Source organism: Lissotriton helveticus, chromosome 7, assembly GCF_964261635.1.
Source record: "Lissotriton helveticus chromosome 7, aLisHel1.1, whole genome shotgun sequence".
Taxonomy (NCBI): domain Eukaryota; kingdom Metazoa; phylum Chordata; class Amphibia; order Caudata; family Salamandridae; genus Lissotriton; species Lissotriton helveticus.
In genome coordinates this window covers 1,003,108,472-1,003,129,043 of record NC_136068.1, presented here as the reverse complement: position 1 = coordinate 1,003,129,043, position 20,572 = coordinate 1,003,108,472, and the positions used below count along the sequence as shown (strand labels likewise).

Below are 20,572 nucleotides of genomic sequence, written 5' to 3'. Positions count from 1 at the left end.
AGTCATAATGTGCACCTGTAAGCGATTTGCTGGTTGAATGAAGAGAGCCAACAATTTGTTGTTTTTGCATTTTTATTTATCTTTCACCTGTGTCCTCTTACCAAATTCCACCAGTATTTTAGATTGAATAGTTTTTGATTACCGCAATGACATGCATCTGCCCTTGAGATTGCATCCTCACTCTAAGACCACACACAAAATTGGGAACTGTAATAGCACCTGACACATGGAGTCATGTGACACCCTCAAATGAACCTCAAAGCAACCAATGTAATGATGGTGTTGGCCCCAATGGTAACACCTTTGTTGTGATCATCTTGCGTGGACCACTTTAGATTATGAGAATTTGCAGATACTTCTTTGACTCTCCTTTGTCCCAGGGGCCACTTTCAACTGCTTCACTTCTCTGTAAGATGTTAAAACATATTTCTCCAATCATCTGTTAATTAATAAAGTGTTCTACTACCTAGCAGCCAGGCAGTCTCAGACCAGCCATCAACTTTATGGAACAACATTCCTGTCAGCAGCAGATGAATGTATAATCAGAGCCAGTTCAAAGGGAAATACCAAATGTGTGTTTTATATACTGCTTCGTATTGAGCTACAACAAACAACAGGTGTTACTATTTACCAATTATGGTCACCCAAGCTGATGAAAGGCTCAGTCACCTTTGCTGGGATCTGAATCCCTGATCTGCAGAGCCTGTGCTCTAAGTGGGCCAGGGCCTTCCAGCACTGGGCACTGGCAATGCAACAAATGGATGCTGTGCAAGGACTTTATGGGGCCCTCGATTGCTATTCCTCCCCCGGCTCCAGAAAAAACAACTGTTCCTCTTTGCCTGTCTGCAGTTCAATGTCCCTGGAAATACCCTTTGGGACATGGGAACAAAGCGGCACGGTGGCTACTGTTGTTTACCGCTGGTGTCCTGGGCCCAAGATGCTATTTAATTACAACTGAATAACCAAGCTATTGCCACTTCCTTTTAAATTTACCTTCTCAAGTGTTTTATGGCTAATGGTTCGTGGTAATGTTGCTATAAAAATTGCTAGATAAAATACCCTGCTGATTTTGATTACGCTTTGTCCAGTAGGACTCTATTGATTCATTTGTCAAGCACATGATTCTAATTCACATAAATGAGGCTGTCTCTCATTGTGAGTGCCCCAGAGGAGGGGGCCGTATTGATTGCACCCGATAGAATCCAACTCTGCATGAGGAGGAATTTATTGGGTGTGACGAATAGCATCTATTACAAGTTTTTTCCCAGTAATGGGGGATCAGATGCAGATTTTGATCCTTACCACACTAAAACCCACGTGTTTCGGTAATAATCAGGCATTTTTATCATGTTCCATTCCAGCAGGTTTGACCTGCAGAAATCCAGCTCCAGGGTTCAGACTTTATCACACCCAGTAATTACCTTGTGTAAAAAAGTTCTGCATGCTAGAAATCAAGACCTTAGGGTCAGGTTTTAGCCACTTGTGATCAGGATCTTAGTTTCATAGGCTGCACCTCTTTCTTCTTAGGAAGATGCTTCAAAAGCCACAACATCCATGAAAGGGTGCACCAAGGCACAGCCTCAGATCACACATTTTGTAACAAGGAAGAGCCTTGCAGCAAATGTTGCAAAAGAAAAAACAGAATAATGTCTCACGCCTTGAAGTAAAACAGTTACGGATAACAAATGTCACAACAAGCACAATATCAGGCCACAAATGTTACAAAAAAGGAACGCCCCAGGCCATAATATCCACACACAAGCGCAGGCTCAAGCAACAATTCCATAGCGATGCACATTCTCAGATCACTGATGAAATACAGCACGGCCGCTGATTACATACTTCAAAATACTGCACGACTCAGGATCACAGTTTCAATACCGAAGCACGACCGGAGGTCACAAGTCCCACCACAAAGCACAACCTGAGGTCACAATTCCTACATCAAAGCACGACCTCAGCTCATGAGCAAAATAACAAAGAACAATCAGTTTACACGTTTAATTACAAAACACTGCACCGAAATTATCCTTTTCAAACATTCACCGATTTTCCCAATTTTTTTGTTTACAAGTCACTGCACATTTTAGCTTATTGGTGATTCGCTTTCTGATAGAACCATGGAGGGCCAGATAGAAAAGCAGGGCTCTGAATTTTTCAAAGCGTGAAATCTGCTTTGATGTTAATTACTGATGATAGAAAACACGAAATCACAAGTTATAGACGCAGACAGAGCATGCTAAAAATACCTAATTCTCTAACTTGGCACCCTTCAATCTAATGGGTTTGAGTCATTTGTATATTCGCGCTCTATGTACAAAGCCCTCCATTAATCCTTTATGGGTTCCAGAGTAGCGTGCTACTCGCCGAAAAAGTGCTTCGACGCCACGTCAGGGGTAGTAAGCGCTATATATATGCAATTACAATTCAAGTATGAAAAAAGGTAAAGACCCTGATCCATAAAGTGTGAATATTTTAGAGTTTATCCCGTGTCAATGACAAGGGAAGCAGAGGCAGTCTTTGCCTGGAAATGCCAATATTAGAGAGTAATCTCTTATTATCAGGAACCCCTACAACCTGGTTCAGAATGGAAGTTTCCGAGCATCTGTGCCTGCAAAATAGCCTGTCAAGGGAAGAGACCAGTGCTAAGGAGCGGGGCTGAACTCACTCACCTTGGAGAAATGTCGCATCCTTGCTGCATGAAAGCTCCCAGGGAGAACCAGAGGCTGTTGAATATCCCAAACTCATTGGTCTGCTCATTGACTGGCTGTGACTCCTGTCCCTCCTCCTGCTCCTCGCTGTGCCACTCGTAGGGGCTGAAGCGGCTGACCAGAAAAAGGACCACGCTGACGCCGATGTAGGCAAAAACGATGCACATCCATATCTCATACGCCAGGGGGTCCAGGAAGGAGAAGACTCCTGGTTTGGACTTTTGGGGCTTCTTGATCATGATGGAGATGCCCAGGCTCATGAAAGGCTTGGAGAAGTCGATGACCTCCTCTCGTACCAGTGTGATGGTCAGTGGAGCGATGGCCACATCTGCCCTCTGCAGGGGGAAAAGAAGCACAGACAACAAGTTGCAATGAGCAAAAGATGGCTGTTGGTAAATAAAGGAGCTGGGTGTGAAGTGGGTAAAAGGAGGGCACATGGGGTGCATGAGGCTGGGAAGATGATACCATTTCCCGTTTTCTCAGAGTTCCCAATGGCTGTATCATCTGCTTATAAATTACAATGGTTCTATATCAATTTAAGATGACTCAAGCAAAATCCAACATTCTGTTCAATAGTAAAACATTCAAAGACTCAAGAGAATCTACTATGCTCTGGGAATCTATTGCTCCTGAATATTTCTCCCCACAAACACATCATCAGAGCTGCTCTCAAGGCCACTATTGCAGGTGCCAAATCCTGGAATGAACACAGTGCATTAGATGTCACCCCATACTGATCTCTTTTGGAATGACCATGGAGCTCTGCCTTTCAACTCACTGTTTAGCGTCATCTCACGATGTTCCTAATCTGCATGAGTGTCAGCTATTTTTTTTGCAGTGTGCTCATTTCCAATCCTGCAAGTAACCAAATGCGTAAAACTCTGCCTCTAGACCATAGGCAGATATACTGACATGGTGACATGGAGTCATCATTTTCTAGGTAGGTCCTGGCCCAGGACACAATTACACAATTAAATGCATCTGGGGAGTCACTGTTGTAGGTGATTCCAGTTACACTCATCAGTCTGACCTACAAAATACCAAGGTTCCGTAATAGGAACCCCTGGGATTTAAACATGGCGTTCCAGAGATATGCAGCCAACTGGTGAACCTAAAGGAACAAAAACACTTTTACAATGGTATTCAGATATAGTGATTTGAACACAAACCGAACACACAGAGATTTTGGGTCACCTTATTGCAACCTGAAGGTTTTTTTTTTATTCTTCAAGATAGCATAGTACTCCAGTCCCTTAAGTGTCATTTCCATTGGCCAGCTAGGAAGTGGGTAGATTTACTTCCCAAATAGACCATTTTCAATGGTGAATTCAGAAGTGGCCACCCTTTAGTGCCTGGAACAGCTAATTTCTTCGATTCATTTTTAGCATGCTCACTTGTGGCATGGCATGGCCAACTTCCACTTGACTTGACTGAGGTAGTAAAAGTACTTTCTACTCTGTTGAAACTGAGTACTGTATTTACAGTTCTGAACTTCATACTCCGGGGCCTCTCTGCAAATCTGCTGCTTATATGACAGCCACTGATCGCCTTCACAAACCCACCACTCCTCAAAACTACATTCACCAGGAAGGGAAACCAACAAAACATTTCACTCAATTTTGTGAGCTGAAGATTGAATATCATTCTGTTTCTTGCACACAGATCTAAGCTGTCAGTGTTTTCGTTAAAGTTATATAAAAAGAAATCACACTTTTTTTCTATTTCAATACTTAGAAGAATTATATTCATTTTAACTTTTAAATATGGTTCAAAGTATGTAAAAGAATAGCAGGGAATAAAAGAAAGCACCATAAAGTATATATAATGAGTGACCTCAATTTAATAAAGGCAGCGATCATTTTCAAGGTTAGTAAGTGCAGTTGTACATCTAAAATTATAACCCAAAGAAGTGGTGTTAGTTGAGGTAGTGAATGCAATAGGCAGTAATCTCAAATAATGTACGCCTCCGTTTAATCTATCATAAACAGATATATGTAAATATATATACCTGTCATCAACTGCCCTTTAACAGTGATCTCATCATAGCCTTCATCTGGGTCACAGGGGCATAAACCTTCCAAGGTATAATCGTAGCAAGGGCTTTTTCCTGATAATTAATGTCAAGCTTCTAGGTAAAGTACAGTCATAGTAAATTTACTTATGATCAGATGACTAAGGGGCATATTATCAAGCAGGGCGTTAAAAATGATCGCCGTTTTAGCGGCAGAAAACTGCCGCTAAAGCGCCGATAATGGGCTTGAAAATATGGCCTTGTGAATTCCAATAGAAACCCATGTTTGAGCCCATTATCACCGCTTTAGCTGCAGTTTTCTGCAGCTACAACAGCGCTAATTGTTAACGCCCTGCTTGATAATATGCCCCTAAGATATTAAATTGCTTGCAGCTGTCTCTGTGAGAGATGTGGGACTGAAGTACAACTACATTGTTTTTTTTAACTTATTTTTTATTACAGCTCTGCATAGTTGTCAAGAAAAACATGCAAATCCTAAATTCTCATAATCGGACCATAGGGCCATTTGCGAGGTTTACATCTAGGCATATGTGGTGCACTACGTTTTACACACCAAGGTGCTATTGTGTGCAGTAATGTTCATTATAATTGAAGTTACATAATATTATAAAAAAGAAGTACAAAAGATCAAATGAAAGCGAGATCAAAACAACAGCAGCTCGTTGCAGTGACTAGTGACGGTATTATCTAAACATGTTTACCATATGCCTATTCATTTTTAGGGCAGGGTGTCATATGACCATTCAAGGTCTATTGGCCAGTAAAGGGGGGCCTTCACTGCTCAGCAATAAATGTCTTCCCTATGTTTGGACGTCAGGACCATCTACAGATGCCGCGTTTGGTGTGGGGGGCGGTGGGTTGTGATAGGTGTGCTTCGTCCAAGTCCATCTCTGGTTGTGTGTCTGGTTTTTGCAGTCCTTCCAGCATGTGTCCCCACTCCTCTAGGTCCCATTCTGCGTTCACGTCTGTGCGTACTACTTTCAGACGACTCTCTTCTGCCACACCTCATTCTCGCATGTCTGACTGCCATTTGTCCAGTTTCGGGGGGAGGGTTTGGGTCCAGTCTATAGCAATGCGTCGTTGTGCTAGGACTAGGCCTCGGAGTGTAAATCTGTGTTGTATACGTGTTCCATTATTTGGCGCCGGGAGAAACTCCAGCAGGCAATGTTTGATTGTTGCTTCTATTCTTACGGCTGTGGCTGTACGGAGTATAAGGATTACCTGCCGCCAGAACTGTTGTAAGCGGACACACGTCCATGCCGTGTGTAAGAAAGTTGCGGTGTCCATGCCACATCAGGGACAATGTGAAGGGCGTTCCGGATTAAGACGGGCCAGTCTCTGTTGCAACTACAGTGTTAAAAAATATATGGTACGAATCTGTAAACTAGCATGTACAGATTGTGCAGTCAATTTTTGGGGTTGATAAAATACATGTTTCATGTTGTGGTAGAATCCATGTTCTCTCTGAACAGCATCTATTTGAAAAGCTTTAGAGGGATATAACAAACTAGATCTGCAGTCATTCCCTACTTGCACATGAATATTGCCAATTGGAGCTAGATGGGCATCATGAGATGAAAAAGGCGATGTAAAAGATGTGCACTGGTAATATCCTACCTCTAAAACACACCTGTATCCTCTCACCAGTGTACACACCAGCAATGCCAAAGAAGTTAATTTAAATAAGCAACGACCAAATGCACAGAGCATTGCATTGAAGACAAGTAATTAGGTGTGGGCAAAACTGTAATGACACCAGCGAAATCCATGATGTAATTATTGAACTCTTTGTTATACGAAATTAGCTAAACGTTTTTGAAACTTGACATTAAGCAATTTTGCATAGCTTTTTTAGCGGACATGGATATTACATGGAAAGACTCGTGTGATACCGGTAGTATCTCACTAGGAGACATGTTATGTTCAAAATAGCCTCTTGCCATTGTCGTGCAAGATTTTTCACACAGGAAGCTCCTTCCACAGAAATCACACAGAATTCTGGCACGCCAGATGTTGATACAAAAACGTAATATTATGTCTTTTGTAAAATTCTCAGGGATTTCCACGAAATTTCGCAAACAATTACATAATTTTGTACACCCTGCATATGGTCTGCAAAAAGGTCTTGAAACATAAAAGGCACCTGATGCCAAGCAATGGACAAGTGGAGAAGTGTGGCTCAATGGTTAGAGCAGCAGACCCTGATGCAGAGGTCTGGCCTGGACCAGGGTTCAATTACCGCCTCGCCGGGTCTTGGGCTCAATTTCCCCGGACCTGATCATTCTCGCCTCGGTGCCTATTCTATTCATTGGGTCCCACTCTGCAACTCTGGGCAATAGCTTGCTTAATCTCCACAACGGCCCCAACAGCGCTAGGATGCCTGGCTTCACCTTGGGGGTGCCTAGCAGTGGGCACTTCACAGGGAAAGGCCAGGAAGGGTTCCACAGCGGTATGTGTACAGCGCCTTGAGACCCCTTCGGGGGATGATGCGTGCACTATATTTAACTGTGCACCCGAGCAGAAAGAAACAAACAGCAAAACAGGTACACTCCTCCATACATACGTTCCACATGTTCCACTTAGATCCTCTATCCAGTATGACTCACCTCTAAACAATATGAAACACATCCAATGTTATGTGAACAGACAACTTTGTCTCTGACTTTCTGTTGCTGTAAAGAGCTCTCTGTTTGCTTGGAACATACCAGACCAAAACAGGATTTCAAGAAAGGGCACATGGGATCACTGTTACCATCACAAACCAGTTAAACGAGATGCCTTATTGTAAAGCACAAAACATGCAAACATCCTCGTCTCAAATCCAAATGCGCACATGTAAGGAGGTTGTGGAAACCTCTCTGCGCTGAAAAGCATAAGCCCTTGGGTGTTTTCTTCGTGTATATTGGCTGAGAAGCTTCTTACGAAATAGGCAAAGGACTTGGTACTCTGCTCCCACCCTCTCGTGAATGGTTAGGTCAGATGTACAGGCAGTCTCCTTTCACGTCAGGTAACTCTAATAACAAGACAGAGACACATATACTTGTCAAGCCATAGCTAGACATTTAACTGACTCTTGTCTAGCTAGACCTGCCAACCTTTCAGAGGCACTGAACTGCTGGCGAATCTCTAAATGTCCTTACAGGCCAGGCCTCTTTCGATTTATATCAGTTCTGTGAGCTGACTCACGGAGGCATGCAGGCTGCTGCCGGCTGTTCTAAGATGGCCTCGAGGAATAACACAGCTCTCCTAATGGCAAGCGAGAAAGATGGCGGAAAGCGCGGGAGCGTGCCCGACGCTTCCACTGGGGGCAGCCAGCCACCCGCACTCCATACTTCACGATACCGCAGGGAGTTCAGAAATTAGTCAGGCAGAGCTCTTTAAATGGCAATTCATTCTGCAAACATGATTAATAAATGAATGATTCCGCACGTACGCTTCACCGGGGGGCATCGATGCGCGCTTCGCGAGGCCAAGGGGAAACGCAGTTGCTGCTCGCGAGGGCTTCATGCTAGTGTGGGACTGCTCAGAAAACGACGCGGCTCTGCCCTACACCGCGCTTGCTGCCTCTCCACACGCGGCTCATGAACTAGGGGCAAAGCGCTCCTCTTGGCTTCAAGGGAGTACATTTCACTCACTTGCAAATTCCAAAACCACTAGCCTCATACAGGGTTGCCTCATGATATTTTGACGCCATAACCAAGATGGAGTTAGTGCTTATAGGGTCCTTTTTGGCACATTAGAGCAGGAACATTGGCCAGGGTTTAAGGCGTATTTCACAAGAGGTTTCATTTCCCCCAAAGCCGTTAGAGAAATATATATGTATTTTTGAAAGACATTAAGCAAAGAAAATATAAAGACAACGATAGGGGTTAGGTTTGGCTTTTCCTTACATCGAGTGGCAGACGTCATCAAATGCAACCTACATTTTAACATTGCTTAAAGCTCTTGTGACCCTTATTTCCATGGTTCAGCTGTCCTTTTCTTGCTACAGATGTTCATTGCTTTTAATTGCTTACACACTTTTTAGTCACACAACTCAATGGGTTATCTTATTAGGACTATAATGCTACAAGCTGGGGAAAGGCCCTAAACCCGCTGAGCTTTGTTGCTGATGTTCACATTTACAGCATAGAGGAGGCTCCCAGATATCTCTGGAGCACAGATGCAAATTGATCACTCATCGCAGTGCATGAACAGAAAGTTCAGGTTATATCAATATTTTACCGTCAGATGACCGTGTTAAGTGGAGAGCTAAACATGGATATATATTACATTAGTGTCTTCATATCTTTTTTCAACACCAATATATTTTTTGAATAGCTAAGTACTCCCAGGGCATGTATGACATGTTTATCCAATCATGGCTTTTCAATTATCAGTACTTTCTATGTTGGGATATGTAGTTTAGCTCGCATATACATATACCCCTACAGTAAATCCCATGTAAGGAGTAGGGTGGGAGTTTCAAAATATGGTGTACCGTAAATAGGACAGACTGTGGCCATTTTCTAAGTTCCATTCGTCCTCTTCCCATTCTGAAAATGTACTATATGCTCCAGCCCTGCCAGGTGTGACCATGGCCTTTCAAAACGGATGTATGATGTTACAACGCAATCAAAATTATCACGGTACATCACAACGCATCTTTTACAACGCAAGTCGTTACCACGACTTGCGCTGTAGGGTGCTGGACTTAGGAATAGTAAGATTTACTATTCCAACTCCAGCCTACGTACAGTAGGGAAGGTGTTGGAATAGTAAATCTACTATTCCTTAGTCTAGAGCGCCCTCCAGCGCAAGTCGTGGTAATGAGCGTCGTAATGGCACCGCGGTGTTTTGACCACGTTGTGAAGGATGTTTACCTTCAAAACCGACCTGCAAGGGCTCAAACCCACCTGGGAAATGCCTGGAGGAATAAAAAGGCCTGTTCGGCCCTGCTCCTTGGACAAAAAAAAAACCAAATGTGCAGTTGCACAAAGTTGAGGGCTTCCCCATAAATGACGTACTCTGTATGAAATTTGGCATTTGGGAAACACCAAAATTAAGAAAGTGATATACCTTTCTCAGGAGCATGTCTGAAACATGCTTTTCCAATGAGTAGCTCATGAGCTACTGGTAGTTCTCTAGCTACTTGTAAAGTATCTCTCCTATGCAGCTAAACTTACTAAATTAGAAGTTTTTACTAGGTAAAATTAATATAGCTATACCAAAATTAAAAAGTGTGTATTTAAATCAAAAATGTGTCTATTTTCATTACTCATAAGCTGATGTTTGGGGAAAAAGTGGTTGAATTTCCAAACTATATTTAAAGCCCATATTTGACTGGTAAATCATGCAGCGTTGGGGAGACATTGCTATTATTATTTCCAAGAGCATTGTAGCTATGGATGTTATGTATTACCCGTACAGGGGCATTCCAAATTGACAAAACGTTGCTCCTTTTAATTTCTGCCACAGTTTTCAGGGGACTATGTTTCCCAGCGACCCATGGGTCGTTCCTACCTGCTTCTGCTTTTGGTGCTATAAAGCGCACACAGTGGTCCCTCTATGTGGGACGTGCCTGGGTGAAGCCTGGGCCAAGGGCGGGCCCATCCTCATCCTGAGTCCGCCAGCCCCAGGAAGAGCCAGGGAGGGCCAGCCCTCCAGGTTCAGTGGAAGGGCGCACTTGGACTTTTTAGACTATTTTGGTTAGTCATCATCCATTATAAGGTACGTCTACACATAGATGCTACTGTATGTGTTTTCTTCATGGTCTTTTCCTTCGACGGAGGCTCGCCCTCTTGGACCTGGCCATAGGATTTGAGGACACTTGCCCCCTGTTAACTTGCTTTTTCCTATATTGGGTCTTGGGACTCTTTGAATAAGACATTTTAACTGTTTTGCTGTTTTTGACTGTGGATTATTGGGTCTAGAGAGCCGCGAGTCAGGAAGATCCATTATCCTGTGGCTGAGGGCTGAGAGTTTGTGCGCTAGATAGCTCAGCCATTCTTTCTCTGTTGTGTCTGATCCCGCCTTCATGCAGCTGGCCCTGCTGAATTTGAATCCCACATTTCCTCTGGTTATGCTATTGTTGATTAGGGTTTTCATTTCAACTGTTCCTCCAACTTCTACTAAATATGGGAAAGAGAAAACATCCTTCTCCACCCAGCCCCTCAGGAGAGTACAAACCATACAGAATGCTGCAGCCAGACTCATCCTGGACCTCCCCAAAGGAACCCACATCACCCCCCGCACCTGAGTGACCTCCACTGGCTCCCCATCCAGAAGAAATGCCAGTTCAAGATCTCCATGCATGCCTACAAAGCCCTCCAAGACCTAGGACCTGCCTACCTTAACCAGCGACTGAACTTCCCCCAACCCTCTAGACACCTGCGCTTCTCCTCACTTGCCCCCGCATCCTTCCAGTGGTGGCCGCTCCATCTCCTTCATCGCTGCCAAGACCTGGAATGATCTCCCCCTCATGATCTGTATAGTCCCCTTGCAGGCAGAATAGAAAGAGACTTGAGACCTGACTCTTTGAAGCAGACACAGCGCCCGTGTACCCTCGGCGGGACAGGGTTGCGCTTTACAAATGCCATTTGCTTGATTGGTCCTTGCACTTATCTAGAACAAAATCCCCAGGTAAATAATGCTATTCAATAATGAATTATATAACTGGGGTTACGGGAGTTATCGGAAAAAAAATACAAAAGTTGAAGAGAGATTGACTACATGTAATGAAGGTTCGACTGATCCTCTAATTCAGGCCCCCCCCAAGTGATAGACCTTAGTAAATCTCCCAGGCTTGGATGAAGAGACCGAAAGGGGGCTAATTGGTGGGGAAAATGGCTATTTGTCCAAGATGTCTCAGTCTCTATTTCCCAATCTGACTCTGAATCCCAATCACCTTTAAGGTGATTAAAGACTCCAGGGGCCCGCTCCAAAACTCCAGATGCTAATCCCTGAAAGTGCTGCTAATAACCTACAAGCCCAAGCTTTCATCTAGATCAGCTACTACTAATTCCAGAGCTACCACTACAAAGGCATCTTCTGATGATTTCAAAGCCCTGTAATCCATGGTTCAAACACTGGAATCTTTGGTGAAGATTGCATTGGACTCTCTTACTAATAGATTAATGCATATGGAAAGCCTCACTTCCAGCTGTCTAGATTTATTTTACCATAAGTCAATTTTAACTACCAGTCTCTCTTTGCCTAATTCTGGTGTGAATCCCTCTCAGGCTGCCCCACGCCTTCTATTTACCATGGCCCACCGTTGATTTCTTCTTCAAAACTAATGTTTTGTCTACAAAATATAACTCGGGTTAACAATCGCACCTACACTCACAACCCTTTGTAAGTGGAGCGAATGTCCACCACATGAATTGTAACACAGATTTACAGCCGCTTTCCAATATGCAACCTTGTAAATAGTTACCTGTGGGGAAGAATTGTAGGCAATCTGATGTTTTAGACCTACCACCCAAAGCAACACCTTATGTGATAATCCTGGCTAACCCAGCAACTTTGCCAGCAACAGAATCTGAATCTTGGGACTCCTTAAGAAACAAGTCCCTAAACTGGGTGGGTAACAAAACATGCCAAGAGGGGCTCTCTTTTAATATATCAAAATGGTTAGAAATGTAAAATGGTTTGGTAGAGGAAGCAAAGTGTTATCAGGCAATTGTGTTGTTTTGTCTTTGAAATCACCTCGTATAGGCGAAACTGTTCTGCGTAGGACCAGTTCCCTAACTATTCCCTTGCTTCAAAATATCAGGATTATAGTTTAGCTACTTTTTATCAACCGCAAGTTATGGCCAGTGGTTAAAGATTGTTGGTCAGACATCTACCTGTGTATGCACCTACAACCATTTCCCCAGATTACTTAACTTACATCGGGTAAATTGACTTGGTTCTTGAACCTGACAGAGATGAGACTTCCATGCCTGACGGGTCCCTATAAGATATAGCTTCCAACCTAGATGACTGTCACTATATGCCCAGTACCTCTATTTCTCTACTTTTAAACAAACGTGATGCTTGCACCACTCCAGGGCTAGGAGTTGTGGGAATGCCTTCTCAAATGTCTTTTGGGGTTTATTCTGGAATATGGCCGGCACATGTGTAAAGGTTAACACAGCGGAGTGGCTAGATTTTTTGACCAATTTCCGGGCCTAATGTCTCTAGGAGGCTTGTCGTTTGAGCCTATACACATTAACAGCTACAGAACCTGTCACGTACCAGGGATACCTATTACATTTGTCAGAGCTAAGGGTGATCTATGCATGTACACTTCTAACAATTATTCCTTCCCTAATATAACCATTGTAGCAACCACATTATATTATCAAAGTATTACCATCTAAATTTCATCTTCTTGTTACCATGTGGTCATTCATTTCTGAAACAACGACTTAATGACTGAAGTACTGACCGTCCTTGGGCAGCTCAACGAAGACCATGCGTCTTTCTGCAATGGCGACAGGAAGGAATTAATCACACTTTGGGATGGTGATTTTGATATTCATCTGTGTCAAATGTTATCAAAAATGAACTGCGGTCTGACAGACACTGATTATTGCAATTTATCCCATTTTATATATAATGGATTTGGTGACAAACTTAACGAATTGATGTTTAAACACGTTCTGACCTTTTGTAACAACCTTTGCATCCCTTATGTTCCATTCAAGTAAACCTTTAATGGCAGAGGTGAGAACATGGTTATCAACTATATAGATTTGTCTAATAGATACTCCACTATGGTATCCAATTTCAACACACACAGTATTTCCATAAGTGACCACTACCGATAGAGTGTAATTCTCAATTTTAATTATCTGACCAATCAAATAAAGTCTTACACCCTATTTTTGTTTTTAACATTGAGATTGCCACAGAAAACGGCCATAGTCTGTGCTGGTCACAGATGAATCCATTTTTATTTCTGGAAAGGTTCATTTGTAAACACAAAGATGCTTTGGAGACATTCCTGGATTTTATAGCAAGCCCTATTGATATTCTTACGGCCTTTCTGATTATTACACAGGCGATTAAGCAAGGTCACAAGGCAGAGACCAATCTGTGAAAGACAAGGGTGGTTTGAATCTACTTGCTCTAAGGCAAATAAACGACTCAAGGAAGCTCTTTGCAAATCTCCAAGGTGTTCACAGGAAGTACATTCCTACAGATGTAAATACAGACTAGCTGTGAAAAGGAGGAAGACAGATTTAAAGGAAGAAGCCTGGGAGTCCCTTCATAAAGCCAGCCTTAGCAAGGATTCAATGGTGGCAGGCCAGACACGTGGGTGGGGGGGCGGGCGCACGGGGTGAGGGGGCAGTGGGCTGCATTATAAAAAAATAAAAAATAAAACTTACACTGATACTGCCGCCGCCGGGTCCCCTGTATTCTATCTTGCTCAGCTGTGTCCGACTCCAGGTCCGAACTGGAAGAAGGCAGCCAGGCTCCCACCCTAATCCAATCACAACTCTGCTATTGCAGCATTGTGATTGGTCTGAGCGCCGTGGCACAGTGCTCAGCCATGGGCTCATGGGGTGGGAATGTTCTCCATGCAGGCTGCAATACAGCCTGCTTGAAGAACAAAGAAGTGCGTATGACTGTTTTGGGCGGCCCGAGAGTGCCGACCAAACAGTCATTGCACACAGGAGTGTTCTACCACTCCTCCCCTGCCCTGCAGCCCATCCCGCTCCCTCAACAAACGCTGCCACAGCAGGAGGAAAACATGACATGATAGTGACATTGCGTTATTATCATTTTATGTTTTCATTTATTTTGCTGCTTCTGCCAGTGGGGCGGCGCTCCTCCGCCATAGCGGCGGAGCCGCCCCTACCAGGAATTCACAGCTCTTTAGAGTGTGCTAAACTCACCTTATTTGAGAGAAGACAGTGGCCCACAGCTTGAGGCCACAATCACCGACATTGAGTGGGTTACTAATTTTTCAAAAATTTACTCAATCCCCACTAAGGATTTGGTAGGGTTAATAGCCCTTGATCTAGAAGCTATTGTTTCAGACAATAGCTTCTAGAAAGTCTTTTATTCTCCACAAAGAAAGTTAATAGGGCTCCTATGGTCAGCAAGGGCTGGAAAGCACCGGGCACTGATGGTATTCCCATTGACCTTTTCAAAGCAAACATTCCCCTTTGCGACCCTATACTAACCCTGGTATTGAGAGCATGCTATTTTTTGGCCACATGGTCGGAGTCACTTATTGGTCTTATTTACAAGAAGGGTGTGATCGCTCTAACACAGCCTGCTATCTCCCGATTGCATACCTTGACTCACTAGTGAAAGTCGTTGGTCTTATTATTCAGGGTAGATTAAATGAATGGGCTGAAAGTAGCAGAAGTTTTCCTGACCTACAATAAGGCTTTCTCAGTGGCCTTGGGATGATAGAACAGGGATTACATCTACACCTTTTAATGAGGAAGTATACTCTAATTAAGCAGGGACACATTTGTTTAGCCTTTGTATACCTATGCAGCACATTTGACTGTGTCCTGCATGATAAGCTGTGGACTATCATGACAGAACTAGGCTTGGCTCCATCTATAATAGAGTTTCTTCAGGACTTGTATTCGGGGTGTGGGGTCATGGTACGGTATGGCATTAAGGGAGAATACACCGATCCATTCAGCATAGAGAAGGGGGTCAGACAGGGATGCGTTCTCGCATCCATTCTGTTCATATTGTATATAAATAGTCTGCGAAACGTGTTAACGGAAAACTGTAGTTATCTCCCACAAATTGGTTACCGTCCGATCTAGGCCCTTCTCTATGCAGATGACTCTGTGTTCATGGCCCATACCCCCTGGGTTTGCAACGATTTCTTACCAAATACAGTGATATAATGATTGATAGCCGAAAGATTAATTATACTTCTTCTTTCTCTTATCTTGGTATTTTATTTGACAAGGATGGATCATGGAAACAGGCTTATAACATGAGGAAATTATATTTTATGAAAGCCACCACAGCATTGGCCAATTTTGTGACAAAACTTGACAAGAAGCCCCCTAACAAGAGGTTAACTACTTTTAAAGCCAAGTGTTTATCGACTGCCCTGCATAGGCCAGGAGTCAGGGGACATAGAAGTAGCCAAACGCTACAATCGGTAGAAAATGCTTTAAAAACGAATCTTTTCTCTGTGCCAAAGAGTTGTTTGTCTTTGTCTGCCACTCTGATTTTGGGGCCTTCTTTTGAACAGGTATGGCCAGAATTCAGCCTATCCCACTCTTGCCCAAGATTTTGTCCCCTGAGCATACCAGACTTAACTGTGAGGTCATTGGAGATTGTCTTAAATCTTCATCTATTCTCCCAATTCCATGGTTGAAATATATTAACCTATTCCATGCTCGTGTCGGCTCCCTCCCTGGTGCTGCGCACAACCATTGGCCGACGCAGCCCGCCCACTCTTCAGAACACCCGAACCGCGGCGGAATGTCCGCCTCGGTAAACGGGTTAAATTGATTTACCTAGACCTTTGTCATCCTGAATATTTGACCCGCCTGAAACACTGGAGCACACTAGCAGAAAGGAATTAAAAAGGGGGTGCTTCACTTTGCTGGAGGATTTAAGATTGTCCCCAGAATTTTTAAAGCCACGTGTTCTTAAAAACAATATCATGTTGGTCCTTTAGGATATACAACCATATCTCAGGTTTGAGCACAATGCCAGATACAGGTTTGTCTTAATCCATTTTAGACTGGACATATTCTAGCGATTGGCCAGCTTTTCAACTATAAACGATTGGTCTGTGACGCTAATAAAATGTCCCATATGAAAATTTGTCAGACCAAATCACAATGCATATTGGTTTTTTTCAGCAAATTGTATAAAGCTATGAGGGAGAGTGTAATATTACCTATGTTGAACGAACAATATTTTGTCCAGTTTTGTCTGGAATACTTATTTTTACAATCTTTACCTACTTTATCTATTTGCCTACTTGCGGTATCATGGCAATTTATGTTACAGTTACAGTTATGTTACAGTTGCTTATATAGCGCAACGGCTGCCCCAGCGAAGGGGCGTCCCGGCGCTGGACAAGACAGGAGAGAGCGCAACATACCACAAGCTTTAGGGTCAGCTTAGCAGAACAAGTGGGTCTTAATTGCCTTTCTAAAGGATAAAAGGTCATTTATGCTTCGAATCCACAGTGGTAGTGCGTTCCATAGTTTAGCAGCCATATATTGGAAGGAGCGTCCGCCCGTGCGGGCGAGTCTGACACGAGGAATCGTGGCCAAGTTTTGTCCTTCTGATCTGAGGGGTCTATTGGGAGTGTAATATGTTATAAGATGACATAACATGGGGGGTGAAGATTTTTTTAGGATCTTAAAGGCCAAACACAGGAACTGATTCTTTTTTCCACCGGTAGCCAGTGCAATTTTACCAGAGTGTTGGTTACGGACTCAAACCGGGGAAGCCCTGTTAGGGCCCGTGCTGCCGCGTTTTGGACATGCTGCAGACATTTGTTTCCCGCTTGATTGGCTCCCAAGAGTAAGGAATTGGCATAATCTATGCGAGAGAGGAATGTGGCTTGAATAATCAACTGACGTGTGGAGGGGTCAACATTTTTTAGTATAGGTCGCAGGTTACGCAGGATACCAAAACTAGTGGCAGCAATTTTTTTGGTGTGGCCGACAAAGCTCAAGGCTGAGTCGAACCACACCCCCAAGTTCTTTACCTCTGTTTTGGGGTCAGGGGGAGGGCCAAGAATCTCCGGCCACCATTCCTTTCCCCAGGCTTTGGTATCTTTTCCTACTATTAGCACCTCCGTTTTGTCTGCATTAAGTTGTAAATAATTGGCCGTCAACCATTCAGTTACTGCAGCGAGGCCATGTTTAAAATTCAGCGCTCCTGCTCCGTTATCATCACTCAATGTCACCACCAGCTGAGTATCGTCAGCATATGAGACGATGGACAGGTCCCACTCCTTGGCGACCTCAGCTAGTGGTTGGACATATAAATTAAAGAGTGTGGGGCTGAGCGCTGAACCCTGGGGTACTCCCTGCATTATGTTACTCTTTTTTGAGAGGAATGGGGGGATAGCTACCTGAAAAGATCTGTCTGTCAGAAATGCTTTAAACCAGGCCAGGGCTGAGCTCTTCACCCCTGCTGCCTCCAGTCTGTACAGAAGCACCTCGTGTGAGACCGTATCATTGGCAGCGCTGAGGTCGAGCAGGATCAGCGCTGCCGTTTGACCTGAGTCTCTAATGGACCTAAGATGTTCTGTCACACTGAGAAGTGCCGTCTCTGTGCTATGGTCTGCACGGAAACCATGCTGGGAGGCGTCTAAGATGTTATATATCATATATGGGTGGTGATAAATTGCAGGAAGACCTTACCTTGAATATCCATAATGACTCTGATATGATAAGCTGCTTGCATTTGATGACCATAATGTGATCGTAGGTAATTTGTTTTTAATGCCTTTTTATGGTATTATGCATCGTGTTTATATGCTTTTATGGCAAATTACTTATGGGCAGGGGATAAACTTACAGGAAGACCTCGAATTTCTATAATGACTCTGTTATGATTAGCTAAACTTGTACTCTTTGCGCTGTTTGCACTCTATGACCAACTGTGGTGAACTACTTTTTACTCGTCCATCTACATGCACTACATGTACCAGAGTGCTAAGGGGCGACCCGGAGGAGAGGCTAGCGGTGTGCGATCCATCTTGGTTGCACTCTATGACCATAACCTGATTTTACCACATTTGTTTATAATGTATTTTTATGGTATTATGTATTGTGTTGTATGTTTTATAGGTTTTTCAACAAAAAAATTGAATACAACTTTATTGATTTTGTTTGACAAAATCTTTTTTTTACATTGCTGCCTGGTGAACTGAAGTGACCACTGCTAATAATACGACCACAGCACCAATATTATTAGTAGCTCGGAATGTACTACTTATTACAATACCGGTAAGAGACCCTTGGCATTGAAAGATGCAAGTGGCGTTACTTTGCAAGCATGCTGTGGAAAGTTGTGTGACTGGGCAAAATGTGGTAAATCTGCATTCCTGCACAGAGGTACTAGTTAAAATGACTATTTTTGAGAATCGGGCCAATTATGCTCAAGTTGTGAAAAGAATAAGGAAAGTTAATATTTGTTATGCTCTGAGCTGTGTGAAAGGTAAATCTACTAAGTACAAAAGACATTTGTATGTTAATTGTATACTACAAAAGTGGATTTAGTGAACTTTAAAAAATGGAAAACAAATAACATTGCAGGCCTCTCTCAATTCAATTCAATTCAAAACAGCTTTATTCGGAGTAAAATATACATGCTTAAAAGCATTCTAAAAACAAACCATAGTTAAATTGATCAAAAATACAGTATATGAGTTTAAAAATACAAACAATTTCCATTAGTATTTTCAAAGGAACCACGTGATCAATAATCAGAGTAAGCGGGGACCGGGTTACAGATAAAATAAATTACTACATTTCATACACCTTAATAAATACAAATGTTTTCACTGAGTATTTAAAACTATTCTATATAACAATGTGTTAATCTTGGGAATTTATGAAAGTCTACATTTCATATTTACATTCAATCTAATAACATATTTTTACTTTACGCAAGAATGTGATAATATTGTAATGTGGTGAGCCTTGTGCAACACGAAAGCATAATGTGCATAAATCGCATATAAATACAATCACTATAAAAAAGTAATTCTACACATATGTTGTAACAATTTCTAAAAATCCCCATGGTGTTTTTATATGATAATGCATCTAAGTGCGCCAATTCCTTTCTTTTCCTGATTGCACATACGATGAAATGTACAACGGTGCACATGGTCTTCATATTATCTAAGCCACATAAATAATTAAAAGCATTTTTTATAATTAAACAATCTATTGGCAAGAAAAAGGGGTCTTATAATTAATTTCCTTATATCAATGTACAGAGTGCACAATAGTATAGCGTGTAGCGCAGACTGAGGGGTTTTCCTATTACACGGGCAATTTGGTAGCTTTTGGATACCTTTTTTTCCTGTCACGAAATGCTAAAAGGTAGTGTACAGTGCCAAATCTCAACCAAGTCAGATAAAATCTGTGTTGGACATTTACTATCATTTTTAGGTAACTTTGTAAATCCGAAACAGAAGGGATTTGGCTGTAGGCAGTAACGCTGTATTTGTGTTTGACTTCGTTAGTTCTAACACCATCAATAAGCGAGATGTATCTCAGCTTCAAATCAATTTTACTAATGTCTTGTATGGATATTTAGTCCCCTTCCTTAAAATCTATCTTGCAATCCCTCAATAGGTTTTGAATGTACTCGATCCATGGGATTCTTTTCCAATTGTCGAGGGCCAGGCAATCATTTATTATATCAGTCGTCAATTTTGCCTCATCCTTGGTCTACAGCCTTCGCCAAAAAGTGAGACTGGCTATTCTAATAGTATCACTTATGTATGGTACTGCCAGTTCCCTATGTACAATGTAATTGGCTGTAGAGCTAGGTACTGCCAAAACTCTTTTCAAAAATGTATTTTATTGTATTTGCAGTGAATCAATACTTGCTCTTCCCCAAATTTCTGCTCCATAGCAGGCCCCAATCACACACTTTGTTCAATACAAAGTAAGTATCTCCCTGACGGGCTTGTTTCCCATTTTAGATGAAAATCTAAAAATTCCCTCGACAACTCTTAAAAATGTCAAATTACTAGTATCAATATGTGGTCTCCAGCTGCCCATTCTATTAAAGTGGAGGCCCAGGTAGACAAAGTTTGGGACTTTACCTATAGCCACTCCCCCCACACTGTGGTGTCTACTCCTCATTCTGATCTTACCACATATCATGA

General features: G+C 42.7%; 1 protein-coding gene across 4 annotated transcripts in view; it reads right to left on the bottom strand.

Moving 5' to 3' along the window:
* GRIA1 (glutamate ionotropic receptor AMPA type subunit 1) overlaps positions 1–20,572 on the bottom strand; it is a 559,324-nt gene that overhangs the window by 107,060 nt on the left and 431,692 nt on the right. For all 4 annotated transcript variants that reach the window (XM_078653641.1, XM_078653640.1, XM_078653642.1 and 1 more), the window contains exon 11: positions 2,673–3,046. In XM_078653641.1, the coding sequence (XP_078509767.1) occupies positions 2,673–3,046 (374 nt within the window). The remainder of the gene's footprint in view (positions 1–2,672; positions 3,047–20,572) is intronic.